The sequence below is a fragment of the Hyperolius riggenbachi genome, chromosome 2 (genome assembly GCF_040937935.1).
Source record: "Hyperolius riggenbachi isolate aHypRig1 chromosome 2, aHypRig1.pri, whole genome shotgun sequence".
Lineage (NCBI taxonomy): Eukaryota > Metazoa > Chordata > Amphibia > Anura > Hyperoliidae > Hyperolius > Hyperolius riggenbachi.
In genome coordinates, this window is record NC_090647.1 from 540,700,184 (window position 1) to 540,720,323 (window position 20,140).

The following is a 20,140-nucleotide window of genomic DNA, read 5'->3' on the forward strand; positions in this document are numbered from 1 at the left end:
AAGGGCTCCTCCATAGACTTCAATGTTATTTCTGCAAATATGGGCTACAAGGTGGTGAAAAGGGCTCCCAAGTTTTACTTTGGCTACAAGGTTTTTGATTCGGCTACAAAAGGGTGCCCCTTTGTAGCCCATATTTTTCATTCGACTATAAGGCTTTCAGCCACAAGGTTTTTGATTCTGCTAAAAAAGGGCGCCCCTGTGTAGCCTATATTTTTGATTTGGCTACAAGGCTTTCAGCAACAAGGTTTTTCATTCTGCTACAAAAGGGTGCCCTTTAATAGCAAGATTTTTGATTTGGGGGTGCAGGAAGTGGGGGGGGGGGGATTGGGATTAGGCACCACTAGGGAGGGGTCTTAGGATAAGGCACCGCCAGGGGAGGGTTCTGTGTGAGAGTAGGGAGAAGTTAGGTTATAGTAATCATCGGGGGGGGGGGGGGGGGTCTTAGGCACCACCAGGGGGTCTTAAGATTAGGCACCACCAAGGGGGGTTTAGGGTTAGGCACCACCAAGTGGGGTCTTAAGCTTAGGCACCACCGGGGGGGGGGGGGGTAGGGACCACCAGGAGAGGGTTCTGTGTGAGAGTAGGGAGAAGTTAGGTCATAGTAATCACCGGGGTGTTAGGGGTCAGGCACCACCAGAAGGGTCTTAGGGTTAGGCACCACCTGGAGGTTCTTAGGATTAGGCACCATCAGGGGAAGTCTTAGTGTTAGGCACTGGGAGGGTTAGGGGAGGGTTCTGTGTGAGAGAAGGGAGGTGTTAGGGTCATAGTAATCACAATGGGCTGTCTTAGGGTTAGGCACCACCAGGGAGGGGTTAGGCACCACCAGTGAGGGGTTTGGGTTAGTCACCATCGGGGGGAGTAGGGTTAGGCACCACCAGGGGGCCTTATGGTTAGGCACCACCGGGGGGAGTAGGGTTAGGCACCACCAGGGGGGTCTTATGGTTAGGCACCACCAAGGGAGGGTTCTGTGTGAGAGTAGGGAGAAGTTAGGTCATAGTAATCACTTTTCTCGGCCATATCCAGAGCCATTTTATCACCCAACACATTTTTTCCTATAACAGCATCCTTTTCATAAACTAAAAATAGCTTTTCAGCTACACCAGGCACCCTTTGTAGCCGAATTTGGCATATGGGCTACACCAGGCACCCTTTGTAGCTGAATCTGGCTTATGGGTTACACCAGGCGCCCTTTGTAGCCAAATCTGACATTTTGCCTGCAGTAGGCACCCTTTGTAGCCAAATTTGGCATATGGGCTACACCAAGCGCCCTTTGTTGCCAAATTCGGCATATGGGCTACACCATGTGCCCTTTGTAGCCAAACCTGGCTTTTTTTGTCTATATATCAGGAGCCCTTTTTTTCTAGGAGCCCTTTTCAAATGTACGCTTGCTATTAACCGCTAAACTCGTCGGCCAGGGAAACATTTCCCACACTCTGCGTGAGAATTAAAAAATTTATTTCCGCAAAAACTATAAGGTCTTTTTAATTGTTTTCCCCTCTTGTACCCACTGTCCTCCTCTAGCACATAAGGGGACTTTGCTATTAACTGCTAAAGTTGGCGGCCGTTCGCCACGCCTGCCATTTAAGTCTATGGAGCTTGCTGTGAATAGTATAGTATAATAGTATTCGCTATTTGCAAATCTGAAATTTGACATTCGGCCCATCACTAGTTAAGATGCAGCCGCAACCTACATCTACGAGTCTATCCACGACTGGAAACATATCTAATTAGAAAAAAACCCTGAAAGCAGACTTGTCTGAGGTCACCCACAGGGTCATGGACCCCAAATCTCTTGTGTGTACATAAAGATTGAGGGGACCACCAGCATAATCCCCCCGTGTTACTGCACTCACTGGGCCGGACATTTCAGAGTTTAATCTACTCAGCCAACCTGGTAATTAATGTGAGGAACTGAAGAGTCTTGGCAGAAGCAAACAACCCAAAATTTCAAAGGATCTTTGCTCAAACTCACATGACACCAGCGATCACAAATAACACCGCCAGGGCCTGGCTGAGGGAGAGGCTCAAGAGGCACCAGCTTCTGGGCACAGAGCTGTGAGGGCGCCCAGAGTTTGCCCCCTCATCGAGTGCACCCCTTCCCTGGCTGCAGTAATTGCAGAGTATGAAAAGTAGAACTTACCTCTCCAGGTTCCCTCACATGCTTAGCTTTTTATCCCCAGCGCTGCTCTGAGAGGATGGGATCTGGCTATCTGGTTACCTATACTGGGGGGCATACTGGGGTACATCATGGTTACGTAATGCTACCTAAGGGGCGGTCAACTACACTATTCTGGATGCACATCTGGTACAACTACTGGGGCAAGTACAATTTAGGGGGCGGACTTTGGCATTTTTGTCTCTGGTGCTGGAGAACTTTGTCCCGACACTGATCACCACCAGTCAAATACAAGTCATTTTTAACTAGCTCATGTTCTTAGATTGTAGCCACGTGGTAATTTTAGGTTTGTGTTTTTTCAGAGTTGGTCCGGGCATCATTCTCTGCCATTGCAGCAAAGCACTTTGGGCAGTATCCTAATCTGTATGCAAGCGCCAAGGTAAGTCTGATCGCCTGGATTATTTTATCGAAAATGAATGGATATTTTGAGAGAGGGGGATGGGGGCAGCCATTGCTGTTTTTAAAGTGTGACTATAGTCACTGCATTAACTGTTAAAGCAGACCTGAAGCGAAAACAAACTTATGAGATAATAAATTGTATGTGTAGTACATCTAACAAATATAACATTAGTATCACAGATATGAATCTCATTTTGTTTTCCTGTACAGGAAGAGTTAAAAAAAAAAAAACTTTAGTTGTTATCTATGCAAAAAAACATCTCTGAGCTCTTTGACCCACTGGGTCAAATACACTCCTGTTTTCTAAAGCACTTAAACAGCCAAGAAACAGTGAGAGACAGCTTGAGATAAGGTTATACTGCAGGAATACAAAGGGCCTAAACCATAAATTAGGCCCTGCATGGGTCTGTGGCAATCCTGAATAAATTTTACTTTAGCTAGTTATGAGGTGATTTCATATTTCCCTCACTGTGAGGTAAAGTCTTAGCTGATTGGCTGAGCTTTGGTGCAGAGAGTGTGTGTGGTTAATGTGTGTCTGACAGGTTTGACAGCCCTGATTGGTCAAGCAGTCAGGTAGGTTATTTCTGGAGGTGTTGCTAGGCCTAAGGGCAGAGTTTAGCGACCAATCAGGGCTGAGTTAGGTATATATAAAGGAGGTCCGTACAACACTAGCTGCCTGTCACCTCTGTGGCCAATAGGTGAGCTCTTCCCACCCCCCCCCCTCCCCTTCTTTGAGACGTTGTGGTCAAATCTTTATGTGGAACGTTTGGGGTCTTATTTCCTGAGCAACCGTATCTGGGCTATGGTAGTCAGATACGCAACAGTGATTTCTTATGTACTGTTTGAAATTGTTTGACAATAAAGTTTAATACTGACCTCAGTTATTTATTCATATTACTATTAAAGTTATAACGTTCCTAAATAAAGATGGCCATGGCCAATTTTTGCCAGTCTGGAGTGTCTTTTGTATTTAATGTGGTGTTAAAGAGACTCCGTAACAAAAATTGCATCCTGTTTTTTATCATCCTACAAGTTCCAAAAGCTGTTCTAATGTGTTCTGGCTTACTGCAGCACTTTCTGCTATCACAGTCTCTGTAATAAATCAATGTATCTTTCCCCTGTCAGACTTGTCAGCCTGTGTCTGGAAGGCTGCCAAGTTCTTCAGTGTTGTGGTTCTGCTATGAACTCCCCCTTCCAGGACCCTCTATGCACACTGCCTGTGTGTTATTTAGATTAGAGCAGCTTCTCTCTTCTCTCTTATCTTTTACAAGCTGGATAAATCGTCCTCTGAGCTGGCTGGGCTTTCACATACTGAAGAATTACAGACACAGGCAAAGCTGTTTGCAGGAAGAAAAGAGCAGCCTGAAACTTCAGTGCATGAGAGATGCAGGGGGAAAGAAACACCCAAATGATCTCTTGAGATTCAAAAGGAAGGCTGTATACAGCCTGCTTGTGTATGGATGTATTTTATATGTGTGGACATACTGTACATCAACCTACTTCCTGTTTTGGTGGCCATTTTGTTTGTTTATAAACAAACTTTGTAAAACTGTTTTTAACCACTTTTAATGCGGCGAAATTGTGACAGAGGGTAATAGGAGATGTCCCCTAACGCACTGGTATGTTTACTTTTGTGCGATTTTAACAATACAGATTCTCTTTAAGTTACAGTTATGGTTAAGAAGTATTGTCTACAGTCCCAAGTTAGAGTCATTATTTTTGCTTTGTTTTACAGTTTAAAAGACTGAGAGCGTTTAAAGAGAATAAGAAAGATTAAAAAATCCCTCTGGGGGATACTTACCTTGGGAGGGGGAAGCCTCTGGTTACTAACCAGGCTTCCCCAGTCTTTCGGTGTCCCGGCAATCCAGCGCTGCGACCCCCGAACAGCGGTGAGGTGAATATTTACCTCTCCCGATCCTGCGCAGTCTCACTAGCGGCCCTTCATTTGGCATAAGGTGAAAATAGCCGCGCCCGATAGTATCCCCTCTACTGCGCGAGTCCTTTGTGCCTGCGCAGTAGAGCAGATCGATTGGGCTGGGCTATTTCCGCCTTAGCCTGAACGAAGAGCCACCTAGTGCGTCTGCGCAGGATCCCGGTAGGTAAATATTGCCCGTGCCTGCACACTACTTGTTGAGGGACTTTCGGGGGGGCCAGCGCTGTATTCCCCGCAGCTACAGAGAATGGGGAAGCCTCATTGGGACCCTGAGGCTTCCCCCTCCCAAGGTAAATATCCCCCAGAGGGTTTTTTTTTCTTAAGGCTACACACATCAGACTATAGTCTTTGGAAAATGAAAGATCACAGACCAATCTTACCACCCTTCATCTAGTATGAGAGCCAGACCTACACAGTCTATTCTATGGAGCTGAACTCCCCATCAGAAAAAAAACTTTGCAAGATGCTGCACACACAGATGCTGTACAGACACAAAAGATCAGTATCTGCAAAAGATCTGTTCCTGCCAAAGATCCGTTCCTGCAAATTGCATTCATAGTCTATGAGATCTGCAGATCATCATACACACATGATTTAACTGACATTCATCTGCAGATCAAGCAATCATCCACAGATCTGAAAATCCATCCTGGTGGATCTGATCTGCAGATGAATGTCAGTTAAACCAAGTGTGTATGATGATCTGCAGATCTCATAGACTATCATTGCAATTTGCAGGAATGGATTTTTGGCAGGAACAGATCTTTTGCAGATACTGATCTTTTGAGTCTGTACAGCATCTTTGTGTGCAGCATCTTGCAAAGATTTCTGTCTGATGGGGAGTGCAGCTCCATAGAATAGACTGTGTAGGCATGGCTCTCATACTACATGAAGGGTGGTAAGATTGGTCTGTGATCTTTCATTTTCCAAAGACTGTAGTCTATGATGTGTCCAAAGTCCAAAGACTATAGTCTATGATGTGTGTATGCACCTTTACAGAGTCTCTTTAAAACTGCAACTGTGACTGAATGATGCAATGTTATTAAAAATAAGCTATGTATCTGAAAATAAAACTATGAGACTCTTTTCTTAGCTACTATTCCTTATCCGTACTATACATACAATTCGTTATATCATAAGTTTTTTTTTCGCTTCAGGTTTGCTTTAAAGCGGACCCAAACCAAACATTTTTTTTAATTAAAAATATTTAGTTGCACCACTCTGACACATACCAAGATAAATAAACACTCCTTTAAGCCTGTGAGCATTTCAGTGCATGCTTTTCACCCTCCTCTTTGCATAACTTGGGTTATACAGGTGGCAGCCATTAGCAAATCCTCCTTTGCCGGACACCTCCTACTCCACCAGTTTGCCGGATTCTGTCCCGGCAATATGAAAGGAAGGGAGGGGTTCCTCCAATAAATGTAAAATATTTTATATTTGTCATCGTGCAGCTGAAAAAACACAGCTATTTATTATTATAATTTAGAAAATAGATTTTATTACTGAAATCTTGTATTTTTAATTTGGGTCCACTTTAAAGGACTTACGAGGCCAAAATGCTTAAAAAAGTCAAGTACCTGGAAGATGTTTAAATGCACGGAGGACGCCGTCCGCGCCCTCCGTGCAGTTACGCCGGGTCCCCTTCCTGAAAGCGCCCCCCGTGCCGATTGCGACCCCACAGGCCGGGTCGGGCTCTCATGCCGCTCCTAATATGGCTGCCGGAGCTGGCCACGGCTGCTTAGTCCACATTGCCCCGAGTGCGGCTGCGCAGCTCTAGGGCCAACCCCTCCGATCCACGCTACAGTGCGTGGTTCGGAGGGGTTGGCCCTAGAGCTGCACAGCCGCACTCGGGGCAATGCGGACTGCGCAGCCGCGGCCAGCTCCGGCGGCCATATTAGGAGCGGCATGAGAGCCCGACCCGGCCTGTGGGGTCGCAATCGGCACGGGGGGCGCTTTCAGGAAGGGGACCCGGCGTAACTGCACGGAGGGCGCGGACGGCGTCCTCCGTGCATTTAAACATCTTCCAGGTACTTGAGAGCCCGACCCGGCCTGTGGGGTCACGATCGGCACAGGGGGCGCATTCAGGAAGGGGACCCGGTGGAACTGCACAGAGGGCGCGGACAGCGTCCTCCGTGCATTTAAACATCTTCCAGGTACTTGACTTTTTTAAGCATTTTGGCCTCGTAAGTCCTTTAATGAATGCCTGGAACTGTTTCTAACGGAAAACAGGAAGCCTTGGGAAAGTAATTTTTATTGTGCTTCTTATCCCAAAGGGGAAGCTGGAGAATATTTGCAGCGATCAACAAAAAGAGGCCGAGAACGTCCTCCGAAACCAGTTCAGAATGGAGAACATCATCTACTGCCAGGACTCCATATACGGGCGATATCTGAAGAACGCCAGGGAGGATGCTACCAAATTCTGCTCCCTGAAACGGCCTCAAGGCGACGCATATCTGTCTGTGGTGGAAATGACCTATCACCTTCAGGCTTATTTCAAGGTGAGCATTAACCTTATACTTTACAGACAAACTAAATGGATTTCCGATTGATTAAAATATCCCTCCAGACAAAACTTAAAGGAAACCTGCAGGGGCGTAACTAGAAATCACTGGACCCCCCCCCCTGCAAAACTTTGGATGGGCCCCCCCCCCAGCACTGATGGTAGCTCCATGTGAGGGAGGTGGTGAGTCGGGCCCCCATCCCTGCTGCTGTTTGTACCTGCTGCTCCCCCTTCCTGCACTGTGCCCTCTCCTGCCCCTAAAAAGGGCCCCAGAGCCAGGGCCCCCCTCAGGCTTCTCCCCCTAAGGGCCTCCCTGCAGCTGTATCCCTTGCAGGGGCTATTGTTACGCCCCTAGAACCCTGAGACATGTAGAATGGGGGTATTTATACTTACCTGGGGTGCGTGGGCTTCCTCGCCGGCTGCTCCGTTCTTTTGCTATCTCCCCGATAATTTTGCCGGCCTAGCCCTTCTGTGCAAGCACAACCCCTGCCGTGCTCCCACAGCTGGGAGCATTCTGTGCATGCGCAGTAGTACTGTGCAGGCGCAGAACGCTCCCAGGCATGCGTTGTCAGAACGCTTCCGGTTGGCACATGTGCAGAAGCGCACAACTGGTCACTACTAGCCAGATTACCGGGGGAACATAACAAGTGAACGGAGCGGCCGGAGGAAGCCCCAGGTAAGTAAAAACACACCCATTATACACGTCTCGGGTACACTCTAAATAGGCACTGTATAGTAGAATGATGTCAATGATTCAGGATATCCACTTTATGGTAATTTTCCTCCTGTTTCAGCGCCAGAAACATTTCCTTTACGTATGTATTGTTTTGTATTGGTAGGCAATCCCGCCTTTCCAATGATGTTCTGCCTAGGCTGTTTAGCTATGTGGAGTTGTCCTCCCAGAGCATTCTAGGAGATCAGTTATATTTTCTACTGGCTTTAGAACTCTCAGGAATAACCAGACAGCTCATAGTGACCCAGAACTACCTGGAAGGCAATAATTTAGAACTCTCAGTGAACAAACATTCTGCAGAAACCATCTGGCAGGACTAAAGATGTCACCCACCTGTGACTAATTTCAGAATGTAATTCAGGGAGAGAAAAGATTTAACAATGGGCAAATACTGACTTTTCACACTATCAGTGTTTGCTGATTTTTTTTTAAGCGCTGGTGATTTTGCAAATCGCTCCAAAAACCGCTTATGTAATGATTTCCAATGAGAGTGTTCATATGTGAGCCTTTCAAATTTTTTAAAATCGCAAACGTGCTACATGTACTATTTTCTGAGCGTTTTGGCTCAATGGAATGTATAGGGAAATCGCAAAACGCTTGAAAAAGCGATTTCCTGTGCGCTTTTATGAACAAATACATTCCATTTATTTATTTCCGGGTTAAAGAGTTCACTTCCTGACTGACGTCAGAGTAACCAAGCAGCTTAGGGTGACCCAAACTACTAGGAATGTATAGGGGGATGAAAGGAACCAAAAAGCCCTCCTACTAAAAAAGCAAAGCTTGGTGTAATTGCCTTCTTAAAACAGAAGGAAATTTGCAATAATTCAGTTATAAATGAACATTTGTGGTTACCCACAATGCACACCTACTAAATATGCAAATTATCCCTTTCCGCCCTTGTTAAGCCAAGCAAGCATCCAGAGCCACTGGTTTATAGCAAGCCTATAGCTTTAAGTTTTACACAGCCATACCAAACCCACATGTACACAGCCATACCAAACCCACATGTATACACATCCATACCAAACCCACTGACGTCAGGAAGTGAAAAAACAATCGTTCTGCAAAAGTGCTTTTCTAAGCCGCAATCGCTCTGAAAGCGCTTGTAAAAGCATTTTTTAAAATCACCCCATAAATTGCCAGCGCTTGCTATAGCACTGGTGATTTTATACTGTGAATAAGGCCTTAATCCTTTATAAATTAATATTGTGAAGAAGAAAAAAAAAGCAATTTTATTAACTATCTATTCTTACTACAGTTCTTCCTCTTTAATCTGCACTCTGCATGTAATGAACACACACACACACAAAATATATAAATAGTTACCTTAGGGACTGCTGACCTTTTTTAATTTGCATGTCATGGGGGTATATTACTGTTATTCTTACAATTATAGGCTTGTAATTAGCGATGGACGCAAAACAGCAAAAAATATACCTTTATTTCCAACTAAAATATTTTCACCATACATTGTACTAGGGAAATATTTTAAATGTTGCAATAACTGGGACAAATGGTCAAATAAAAAGTTTAGGTTTTATCTAAAGTAGAATGTTTTATTTTAAAACTATAATGGCTGAAAATAGAGAAATAATTTTTTTTTTTCTATTTTTTCTTATTATTCCCATTTAAGTGCATTAAGAATAAAATAATTCTTAGCAAAATGTACCACCCAAAGAAAGCCTAATTGGTGGTTGAAAGAAAAACAAAACAAGATATAGATCATTTTGTTGTGATAAGTAGTTATAAAGTTATTGGCAAATGAATGGGAGGAGCGCTGGAAGGTAAAAATTGCTCGGGTCCAGAAGGGGAAAAAATCCTCAGTAGGGACGTGGTTAATTAGCAGTGAAATTATGTTTTATATATATATATATATACTGTATAATATATATATATTTTGTTTCTCTTCTCTCTCGTAGAATGCCATAGCTCGCCTGGGCAGCCAGATCCCCATCATCATTCAGCATTACGTCCTCCACCAGTTCTCCGAGAAGCTCCAGAATCAGATGCTACAAGTGATCCAGGTGAAGGAGAATATCAATTTGATGCTGGTGGAGAAACAGGACCTCTCCCAAGACAGGAAGAATCTGAAGGGTCAGATCGATCGACTCAAGAAAGCCAAGCAAAGACTGGCGAGATTCCCCAACTAAGGCTCACTAAAGCTTTTTGGACTTGGCTTACTTAAAGAGACTCAGAGATGAGCCTTCCTGCCTTTTTTTTACTTACCCGGGGCTTCCTCGAGCCCCATAAGCATGGCTGTGTTCCTCGCCGACCTCCTACGATGTCCCGTTCAGACGTGGTGAGCCCCGGTAAGCGGCTCAGTGACGTCAGCGGCGGACCTTCTGTGCAAGTGCAGAAGGCCCGGGCTGACGACACTCAGTCAGACTGAGTCCGACTGAGCCGTGTACCTGGAGTTGACGGCGGCTGAACGGGAGATCGCAGGAGGATGGCAAGGGACACAGCCATGCTTATGGGGTTAGAGGATGCCCCGGGTAAGTAAAAAAAAATGAAGGAAGACTCATCTCTGAGTCTCTTTAAACTTGTTTCTTTAGCATCTGTTTGCCCTCATAACTAAAACAAACACCCTTGTCATAGTAATTTCATCATTTATGGGTCCTGGGAGAGTGAGAAACCAAGGGGTAACTTACAAGTGGACATTTTGGGGATTTTAGGAGTCCATTTTCTTAAGGTGGAATTACACTCAAAATCATATTTTCCCTACTGCAGTAAACACAGTAAAACATGAATATGAAACACTATAGTGCCTGGAACACATCATGGGATTTTCTGGCAGATTTACTGCCAGATTGATATTTCCAACATGTCCGATCCAAATTCCGATCAACTCTCCGATCGATTTTTCCTTCCACTTCTATGGAAAATTGATTGGAAAATCGTTCGGAAACCAGATCGGACATGTTGGAAATAATTGATCTGGCAGTAGATCTGCCAGAAAATCTCATCGTGTGTACCTGGCATTATGCTAGGCACACAATACAATTTTCGGACAGATTTACTGTCAGATCGATTATTTCCAACATGTCCAATCTGGTTTAGAAGTGAATGGAAAATTATCGGAAAATCGACTGGAAATCAGATCTGACCTGTTGAAAATAATCGATCTAACAGTAAATCTGTCAGAAAGTTGTATTGTGTGTACCAAGTATTAGACTGCTCTGATGTCATTTCAGTGCTTACATACCCCTCACTGCAGCCAACTGATCTCATTGAGGGCTGCAGGATAAATCGTCAGATTGATTCCTGATTAAGTAATTAGCGAGCAAATAAAGGAGAGGGAGTTATCTGCTTCTCTACCTCCCCCCCCCCCCCACGCCCACAAACACCCACGCACGCACACATACACTCATGCAAATATGAGGTTGATTGGGGCTTTCAAAACAGATTCTTGCTGCAGGGGTGTGCAAGCAATGGTAAGAAAAGTACCCCAAAACAAGGCAATTTAGTAACTCTACCTTCAGTTTAATATGACCCAGATGACAGCTGAAACTAGCAAACATTTACCACCTATCAGCAGATGATTATTTCATACGCACAGGATTACTTGTGATCATCTGCGGCCTGGTTATTCTTAATAATTGAAGCCAGAAGTGTTCTTTTCTAAAGTTGTAATATTTATTTCTAGGGCTCTTGCCTCGTACATGTGTACGTATTTTGTATGTGTATGGATTTGACTGATTTATTTTGAAAACTCTTGAAATAAAGTCACTTAAACCCGTGAGTAATAGAATGCTTTGACATCTACTGAAATTCCGATCAGAAGTGTTTCAGGAAGTCACATATACTTATATCACAGCTGAACAGATCTTACAAGGTAATACTACCTGTAGAGATGGCCCGAACCGTTCGCAAGCGAACAGGCCATGGGGCCATTTCCGCGTTCGTCATATTACGCATTACTATGCAGACGCTTTCCCGGAGGCTGTGCGTCCTTGATCGTGCGCCCGCAGCCGGGAGTGCTTTGCATGACGTCTCCCAGCGCTGATCAGCAGCCTCCAGGAAAGCGTCTGCGCAGTAATGCATAATATGACGAACGCGGAAATGACCCCAAGGTCTTACCCCATGGCCTGTTCGCTTGCAAACGGTAAGGGCCATCTCTAGCTACCTGTGCAAGGCCTTTTTCAGATGGACGGCTGAACTGCTTGCTTGTTGGGTAGTTCAGCATCCCATCTGTTGCCCACAAGCGCCACTTGGGTGCATTTTATATGCAGTCGAATGGCAGCGGTTCTAACACCAGGCATGCATGATGTCCACGCTGGTGTTAGAACTGCGGTGGCGTTATCCAGAGCAGAGAACCATCACATGATGTGTCTAGCAGAGGCGTCACTAGGGTTGGTGTCACCCGTTGTGGAAACCCATGGTGTCGCCACCTCTTTTACCCCATGATCCTCCAACCTCACCAGGCTAAACAAAACCAATAAGCAAACAAAAGTTTTTGGTTAGCACCACCAGTAATCATAAACAAAACAAAAAAAGCTCTTTTCTTGAAATATTTTTAAAGATCCATAGAGGAATGAGAAGAAACTGGCGACAGACTGCTGTTTTGGGCGACTGTCCTTTATTAAGCCTTAAAGTGTACCAGAGCTGAACTAAAAGCAATAATCGATACTTAGCGACGGCTTCCTCCAGCAGCATAAGCATGTGTGAGTTCCATCCTACAAGTCCCCCAGCCACGATCAGCCCCGGTAATAGACTCAGTCGGGACCTCCGCAGTAGACCCGGACTGACGCGACTGAGCCTATTACCAGGGCTGATTGCGGCTGAATGGCAGATCGTGGGAGGATGCCGCTGGAGGAAGCCACGGGCAAGTATCGATTTTTTGCTTTTAGTTCAGCTCTGGTTTACTTCAAGCCAAGCTGCTATGCATAGCATTTCTCAATGGATTTTTTAAAGGTTAATAGAAAGAAAATAGCTTGTTTTATGATTACTGGGGATGCTGACCCACAACCTTTTTTGCTCATTCGAATATATAATTATATCAGCGCAACCAAATATACACAATAAAATTCAATTAAATATATGAAAAGCAGCCAAAGTCCAACACTTCAGTATAGCGTCCTCGACAATTGTATATATCTCCTTCAGCGCTATTCATACAAGTCCACCACCACGAACACCATAGAAAGTGGGTACGCTTACCAGATGGTGACAGACCTTAATTACAGGGTCTGTGACAAGGCACAACAAGGTCAGCGGCCGGTATCTTCCCCGCTGGCCTCCTTTCCACTCATGCACTTCAAAGGTACCTCAGGCTCTCAATGGAGTGTGTATCAATGTTTTGCATAAAAAATAAAGATAGACTCATCTAAGCGTATCTATCTTCAGTTTACTAAAACGTTTATATTAAAAACAAGCAGCAGAAAAATCCTCAAACACTTACATCTGAGTCCTTTTAACAGGGACCCACAGCAGTAATCAGCATGTAAATATCACAGGACGCCGTCCAGCCACACGTCCGCCTCACCCGCCGTCCAGCCACACGTCCGCCTCATACTTTTTTGCTCATTGTCAGTCTCGGGTGCAGTGACTGTGGGTTTAGCACACCATCTCAGTGTTGCCTTATCCCTCTTACTTTGAAACAAAACCAATAATAATTTGCAGAGGAAATGTTCTATATTTACATAGCCTTACTCCTCTGCTGGTGACACCTGGTGCGGTCGGCTCCTACTGCACCCCCCTAATGACGCCACTGTGTCTAAGCAGGGCTGTGGCTATGCTCAGATGTGATGGGGAAACGCCTGTCCAGCGCCAGTACCAAGCACTAATAAGCACCCGGCTGGTAAAAGAGAGCAGTTCCCAGGCGAGGACATCTGTTGGTCTACATCTCGCACTCTCTGAGCGCATGATCCCCACCGGGAATTACAGATGCCTGCAGAAGATGGGTTAGGCTTGAGAAGATGGAGAATTCCAAACAGGCCCAGGGCCAGAGGAGCAGCACCCTGTAGGTAAGTAATGGTGCTCCTCACAACCCTCACACCTCCAACGGCACACACCATTAAGAGCCGACCTTATGGGGAGGTTCGTTATTTAAAAAGGAAAAAAATCTATGCTCAAAAAGTGAAGGGGATTTGACACACTAGGTGGGGCTGCGGAATAGTTGCTTGGCTAAGATAAGGGCCCATATGCATACCTCCCAATATTTTAAACTAAGAAACCGGGACACTGACCACAGCCCTAACCACACACCCTAACCACACCCCAACACACGCCTACCATCGTTTTTTGAAGATTTTTTTTTTGAATTAATACCTATGCCCTTATATTTTTTTTAATAAATATACCCTCATACACCCTGCCCGTGGGTGGGGAGGAGGGTAAGGGTGCCCGTGGGTGGGGAGGAGGGTGAGGATGGGTGCCACTGCAAAAAAAAATGATCGAGGCGCCAGCCGCGCCTAAGTGGTATGCGGGATGCGGCCATAGCATTACTACCTCCCACCCTCCTTCCCTTGAGATCTGCCCTCCCGTTAGCAGAGTGCGCAGCGAGCGGAGCGGGCTGTCATCTTACCTGTGTCCATGCACGAGTACCGATGTCTGGCTTCACTCTGCTTCCTGTGACGTCACAGGAAGCTGGATGAAGACACGGTACACGTGCATGGACGCACGCTCCGCTCACTGCGCACTCTGCTAACGGAGGACACAGGGGGGCAGATCTCAAGGGAAGGAGGGAGGGAGGTAGTAATGATATGGCCTCATCCCGCATACCACTTAGGCGCGGCTGGCGCCTCGATCATTTTTTTTTTACTCGCTGCCCACTGCCGCCCGGGTCTTGGGGGGCTCATACCGTGATAGCGAGAGAGTCCCCCCAAATCGTGACCATCCCAACGAGATCGGGCCCCCCCATTAGCAGAGTGCGCAGCGAGCGGAGCGGGCTGTCATCTTACCTGCGTCCATGCACGAGTACCGATGTCTGGCTTCACTCTGCTTCCTGTGACGTCACAGGAAGCTGGATGAAGACACGGTACACGTGCATGGACGCAGGTAAGATGACAGCCCGCTCCGCTCACTGCGCACTCTGCTAACGGGGGACACAGGGGGGCAGATCTCAAGGGAAGGAGGGAGGGAGGTAGTAATGATATGGCCTCATCCCGCATACCACTTAGGCGCGGCTGGCGCCTCGATCATTTTTTTTTTACTCGCTGCCCACTGCCGCCCGGGTCTTGGGGGGCTCATACCGTGATAGCGAGAGAGTCCCCCCAAATCGTGACCGTCCCAACGAGATCGGGGCGGTTGGGCCCTCTGCATATGCAATTCACTTTTTTCTCCTGAGTTTTCTCCTAGGGGATCATTATTCATCTTCTATTTAATATAACTTCACTGCAACTGAAAAACTAGGTTAAAAAGTACTACTAGAATTATTTTGAGAATTGTGTTGCTTGCTAGTGTTTTAGGAGGCATTTCATTCACAATTTTGAAACTATCACCTAGGAGAAACCTCAGTAGAAAAAGATAATTGCATATGGGCCAAGGTGCAGTGGAGGGAGGTAGGCCTTCTTAAAGAGACTCTGAAGTCTCCTAAAAATCAGCTTTTTACTTCAAAAATCTGTTTCTCATCCCTGTCCTACCTAAAACGCCACATCCCCGCGGCTGTAATCTTAATAAATCCCCTCAAACTCCCCGAGGGGGGCAATTCGGGCAGCGCTTCCGTGAGAGGAAGAGCTTTCAGCTGCAGCTCTGCCTCTGAGCATGTCTATCAGCCCAGATCGCTGCCTCTCCCCCGCCTCTCTCAGTCTTCCTTCACTGAGAGGGGCGGGGGAGAGGCAAAGATCCGCCGCTGATAGACGCGAAAGGAGGCAGAGCTGCGGCTGAAAGCTCTGCCTCCAACAGCAGCAAAATCCACAACCTAGAAAGTTGTGGATTTTGCGGGGGAGAGGGAGGGGAGAGTTAGGGGGGGATTTCGTTTGATTACAGCTGCGGTGATGCAGCGTTTTAGTTAGGGCAGGGATGAGAAACAGATTTTTGAAGTAAAAAGAGGATTTTTATGAGACTTCAGTGTCTCTTTAAAGAGGTGTGTTTTGAGGCTGTAAGGATTCCTCCTGTGGCGTGTTCTGTCCATTGCGGTGGAGCCGCAAATGGACAGTTCTGGCTTGTCAGGCTGCATTCGGTTGTGCATTCGCAATGAGTCACATTGTCATTTGCAATTGCTCTGCAGTTCTGGGCAGCTCAGAATGCTGTCATCATTCCACCAATGGCTTACTACAGCTGAGCTGCGGCCAGATTGCCCTGGATTTCCTGCATGCATGTTGTTGCATAGGACTGCATGCATTGGTACAGATAGTCTTGCAGCTAGCAAATGGTAACCAAGCCAGCTCAGGATTGAATGATTACCATTCAGCTGTGTGGGAATTTGCATACCTGCATCCATTGGCTGATGCCAGCATAAAGGTCTGCCCCCCCCTGTTAGATCTCGCCCGTCATAGTTTCAGCTCTGTCTAAGCTGTTACTGGGTCCTTTCATACTGTGAATAATATTCCTTGTCTTGTTACTTTCTAGTTCAGTAATCTTGTGAAGCTACGATTATATATTTCCCACGGCAACATATATACATACTCCTTCTAGTGCAGATAATTTGTATTGTTTGTATTGCCTAGTTAGTTCGCTCTATTGTTCCAGATTTAGCTAGTCTCCCTTGATTGTTATATATTGGTTCATCGCCAATATATACATATTCTAGTCAGCGTTTGTTATTTTCCTTGTATTCGTGTTACGGTGATATATCAGTGCCGCTGATATATACGTACTCGAACTGTTGATATCCTGTGTTCAGCTAGTCAGTTTTTAGCACGTTTCGGTAGGTTGCGCTTAGCGTGATCACCCGTGCTTAGCTAGCATAGTCCTGTCCTTGCGAGGTAGCCATTGCTGCCGTTGCTATTGGTTACCTCACTCTTGTCTTTGTGAATGCTTGCTGTCACTGAGGCAGTGACTAGATTAGCAAGCATTCATTCTGTCAGCCTCTGTCCTCCTAGTCCTGTCCTTGCGAGGTTGCCATTGCTGGGGTTGCTATTGGCTACCTCACTCCAGTCTGTCTTGTACCTGTCTGAATGTTTGCTATCGCAAGAGCAGCGCAACATCGCGCTGCACTGCCATTGCGTCTTATCAGAAGCCCGGAGTTGCAGTCGCTCTGGGCAGCCTGTGTAGCCTCTTCCATTATCCAGCTCTTAGCCTTGTTGTGCTGGCTGGTCAGAAAGTATGACTCCCCAGCATTACAGAGGGCTTGCTTGAAGGTGTTGAAGCAAGGGGCAAATCTGAGGGTGGGGGGTGGGTTCCATAGGTTGAGGGTGGCTCTTGAGAAGTCCTGCAGCCTGCATGGGAGTGAGAAATGCAGAGGGTGGTCAGGCGAAGATCATTGGAGAACCGGAAGGGGGGTATGTATCTGTTCACAAGCTCAGAGATGTAGGTAGGACATGCAGGGGCGTAATAATAGGGGTTGCAGAGGTTGCGACCGCATCGGGGCCCTTGGGACAGAGAGGCCCCGAAGGACCCTCCCTCAACTACAGTATTAGCTCTCTATTGGTCCTGTGCTCTTAATAATCACTTCTATAGATGCTTTGAATAGTGGTAATTATTAACAAACTGTTTCCCATCCCCTTCTTGCATCTCTGACACTGTAGTTGCCATTGGCAGGTTTTGGTGCACCGTATCAATTGTTATGTATAGAGTGCTTAGGGGGCCCCATTGTAAAAGTTACATCGGGGCCCACAGCTCACCTACTCCACTGAGGGCATGTCTTGTGCACAGATTTGTAGGCCACACACAGAATCTTGAATCTCATCCCGAAGCAGATAGAGAGCCAGTGTAGGGCTTTGCAGAGGGGAACGTGGAAGCATACCACCCAACGTACTGAAATAAAAGGCAAGGACACCTTTATGCCCCATGCCACACCTCTAACCATGCATAATACATAGAATTCACAAACAAAAGATGCAGTTTTATCATTCATATCACACTGGTCCTTTCTATCAGCATTAGTTATCATTCATGTTAACATTTGAATATAAGAAATGTATCAGTTTGCCTGATCTGTGCTGCGTGGGCTCTCTAGCCCACAGCACAGATCAGGAATCTGCCTGGGCGATCAGACTTCCCCCCCCCCTTTTTTCCCCACTAGGGGGAGGTCCTGCTGGGGGGTCTGATCGCCACTGTATTTGTTTAGCGGGGGGGCTCTTCAAAGCCCCCCTCCGCAGCGTTTTCCGCCCTCCCTGGCTTTCCCTCCCTCTCCCTTTACCTACAGGCTGTGCAGGACGGATATCCGTCCTGCGCCGCCTAGGATAGGCTTCAGCCTATCAGAATGCGGCAATCCTCGGCCAATCAGAGGCCGGGGATCGCCGATCTCCTTTGCGGGGCTGCTGCGCAGCAGCGCCGTATGATGTAAACAGCGGGATTTCTTCCCCGCATGTTTACATTTCGCCGGCGAGCCGCCACTTGCCGGCTGTTCACGGAGAAGCCCTCCATGAACTGACATGGAAAGGCTGCTCGTACGAGCGGCCGTTTCCATGTAAATCCACTTAAGACCTGCCGACGCCTATCGGCGTTAGGCGGTCGTTAAGTGGTTAAAGGAGTTATCAACCAAAAAACCCTCCCCCACTCTACTTACCCAGGGCTTCCTCCAGCCCCTTGCAGCCGACATGTCCCTCGCAGCATCTTCGCTCGGAGCCGCTGGCCTGGGTTCCCCGCCAGTGCCGAAGTCGACCTCCTCTATTGCGCCTGCGCAAATACAGCTGTCAATCAAGTCTACGTTGTCCACAGTGTACTGCACTTGCGCAGTAGTTCTGCGCCTTCGCAGTACACTGCGGACAATGTGGACTCATGGTTGGGTTGGTGGCTGTGAGCAGAGATGCTGCATGGGACATGTCGATTGCAAGGGGCTGGAGGAAGCCCTGGGTAAGTAGAGGGAGGGGGGGGGATTTTTTGGTTGATAACTCCTTTAACCTTCCTGGCGGTAAGCCTGAGCTGAGCTTGGGCTATGCCGCGCAGGAGTATTTCTCAGGCCCTGCTGGGCCAATTTGCGTAATTTTTTTTTTGTTGCACGCAGCTAGCACTTTGCTAGCTGCGTAAACTCACCGATTGCCGCCGCTCGCCACGTTAGAGGGTGTGTCCCCCCCGAGACCCCTGCGCAGCCTGACCAATCAGTGCTGAGGGGTGGATCAGGACTCCCTCTTACGTCACGACGTCCATGACGTCGGTGACGTCATCGCGCCCGTTGCCATGGCAACGGGGGAAGCCCTAATGGAAATCCCGTTCAGAAAGGGATTTCCTGACGGGCTTGATCCCCGGAGGCGATCGGAGGGGGTGGGGGGATGCCGCTGCTCAGCGGCTGTCATGTAGCTAGCACTAGGCTAGCTACATGATTTAAAAAAAAAATTAAAATAAAAAAAAACTGCTGCGCTCCCTCCCTGGCTGCCAGGGAGGTTAAAGGGAACCTAAACTGAGAAGGATATGGATTTTTCTTTTTAAAATAATACCATATGCCTGACTCTCCTGCTGATCCTGTATCTCTAATACTTTTTGCCACAGCCCCTGAACAAGCATGCAGATCAGGTGCTCTGTCTGAAGTCCGACTGGATAAGCTGAATGCTTGCTTCAGGTGTGTGATGCAGCCACTACTGCAACCAAAGAGATCATCAGGACTGACAAGCAACTGGTATTGTTTAAAAGGAAAGACCCATATCCCTCTCAGTTAACGTTCCCTTTAAAGGATGGGAGTCAACTCAGCTCATTTTTCAGTAGAAAAACACACTACATATACAGTGCTGCTCAAAATTATTCATACCCCTGGCAAATTTTGACTTACAGTTACTTTTATTCAACCGCAAGTCATTTTTTGATGTTTTTTGATTTTTTGATCTTGTCACCCAAAAGATATTAAGACGATGTACAAGAGGCATTATTGTGGAAAAAAAAAAGTTCTCATCTTTTCTTTACATTTGAGCAAAAAGTGTCCAGTCCAAAATTATTCATACCCTTTTCAATAATCAATAGATTGCATATTTCAGCAATCAAACACTTCCTATAATTGCAGACCAGCTTTTTGCATGTCTCCATGGGTATTTTTGCCCATTCATCTTTAGCAATGAGCTCCACATCTTTCGGGTTGGAGGGTCTTCTTGTCATCACCCTGATCTTTAGCTCCCTCCACAGATTCTCAATTGGATTCAAGTCAGGACTTTGGCTGGGCCACTCTAAAATGTTAATGTTGTTGTCTGCTAACCATTTCTTCCCCATTTTTGCTGTGTGTTTTGGATCATTGACATGCTGAAATGTCCACTGGTGCCCAAGGCCAAGTTTCTCTGCAGACTGCCTGATGTTGTCATTGAGAATCCTCATGTATTGCTCTTTTTTCATGGTGCAGTTCACTGTGATTAGGTTCCCTGGTCCATTGGC

General features: G+C 46.6%; 1 protein-coding gene across 3 annotated transcripts in view; it reads left to right on the forward strand.

The window, feature by feature from the left end:
• Positions 1–11,461, forward strand: part of LOC137547304 (interferon-induced GTP-binding protein Mx2-like) — a 103,850-nt gene extending 92,389 nt beyond the window's left edge. For all 3 annotated transcript variants that reach the window (XM_068270748.1, XM_068270749.1, XM_068270750.1), the window contains 3 exons: positions 2,479–2,555; positions 6,785–7,009; positions 9,664–11,461. In XM_068270748.1, the coding sequence (XP_068126849.1) occupies positions 2,479–2,555; positions 6,785–7,009; positions 9,664–9,894 (533 nt within the window). In that variant the 3' untranslated portion in view covers positions 9,895–11,461. The remainder of the gene's footprint in view (positions 1–2,478; positions 2,556–6,784; positions 7,010–9,663) is intronic.
• Positions 11,462–20,140: the final 8,679 nt, after the last annotated feature.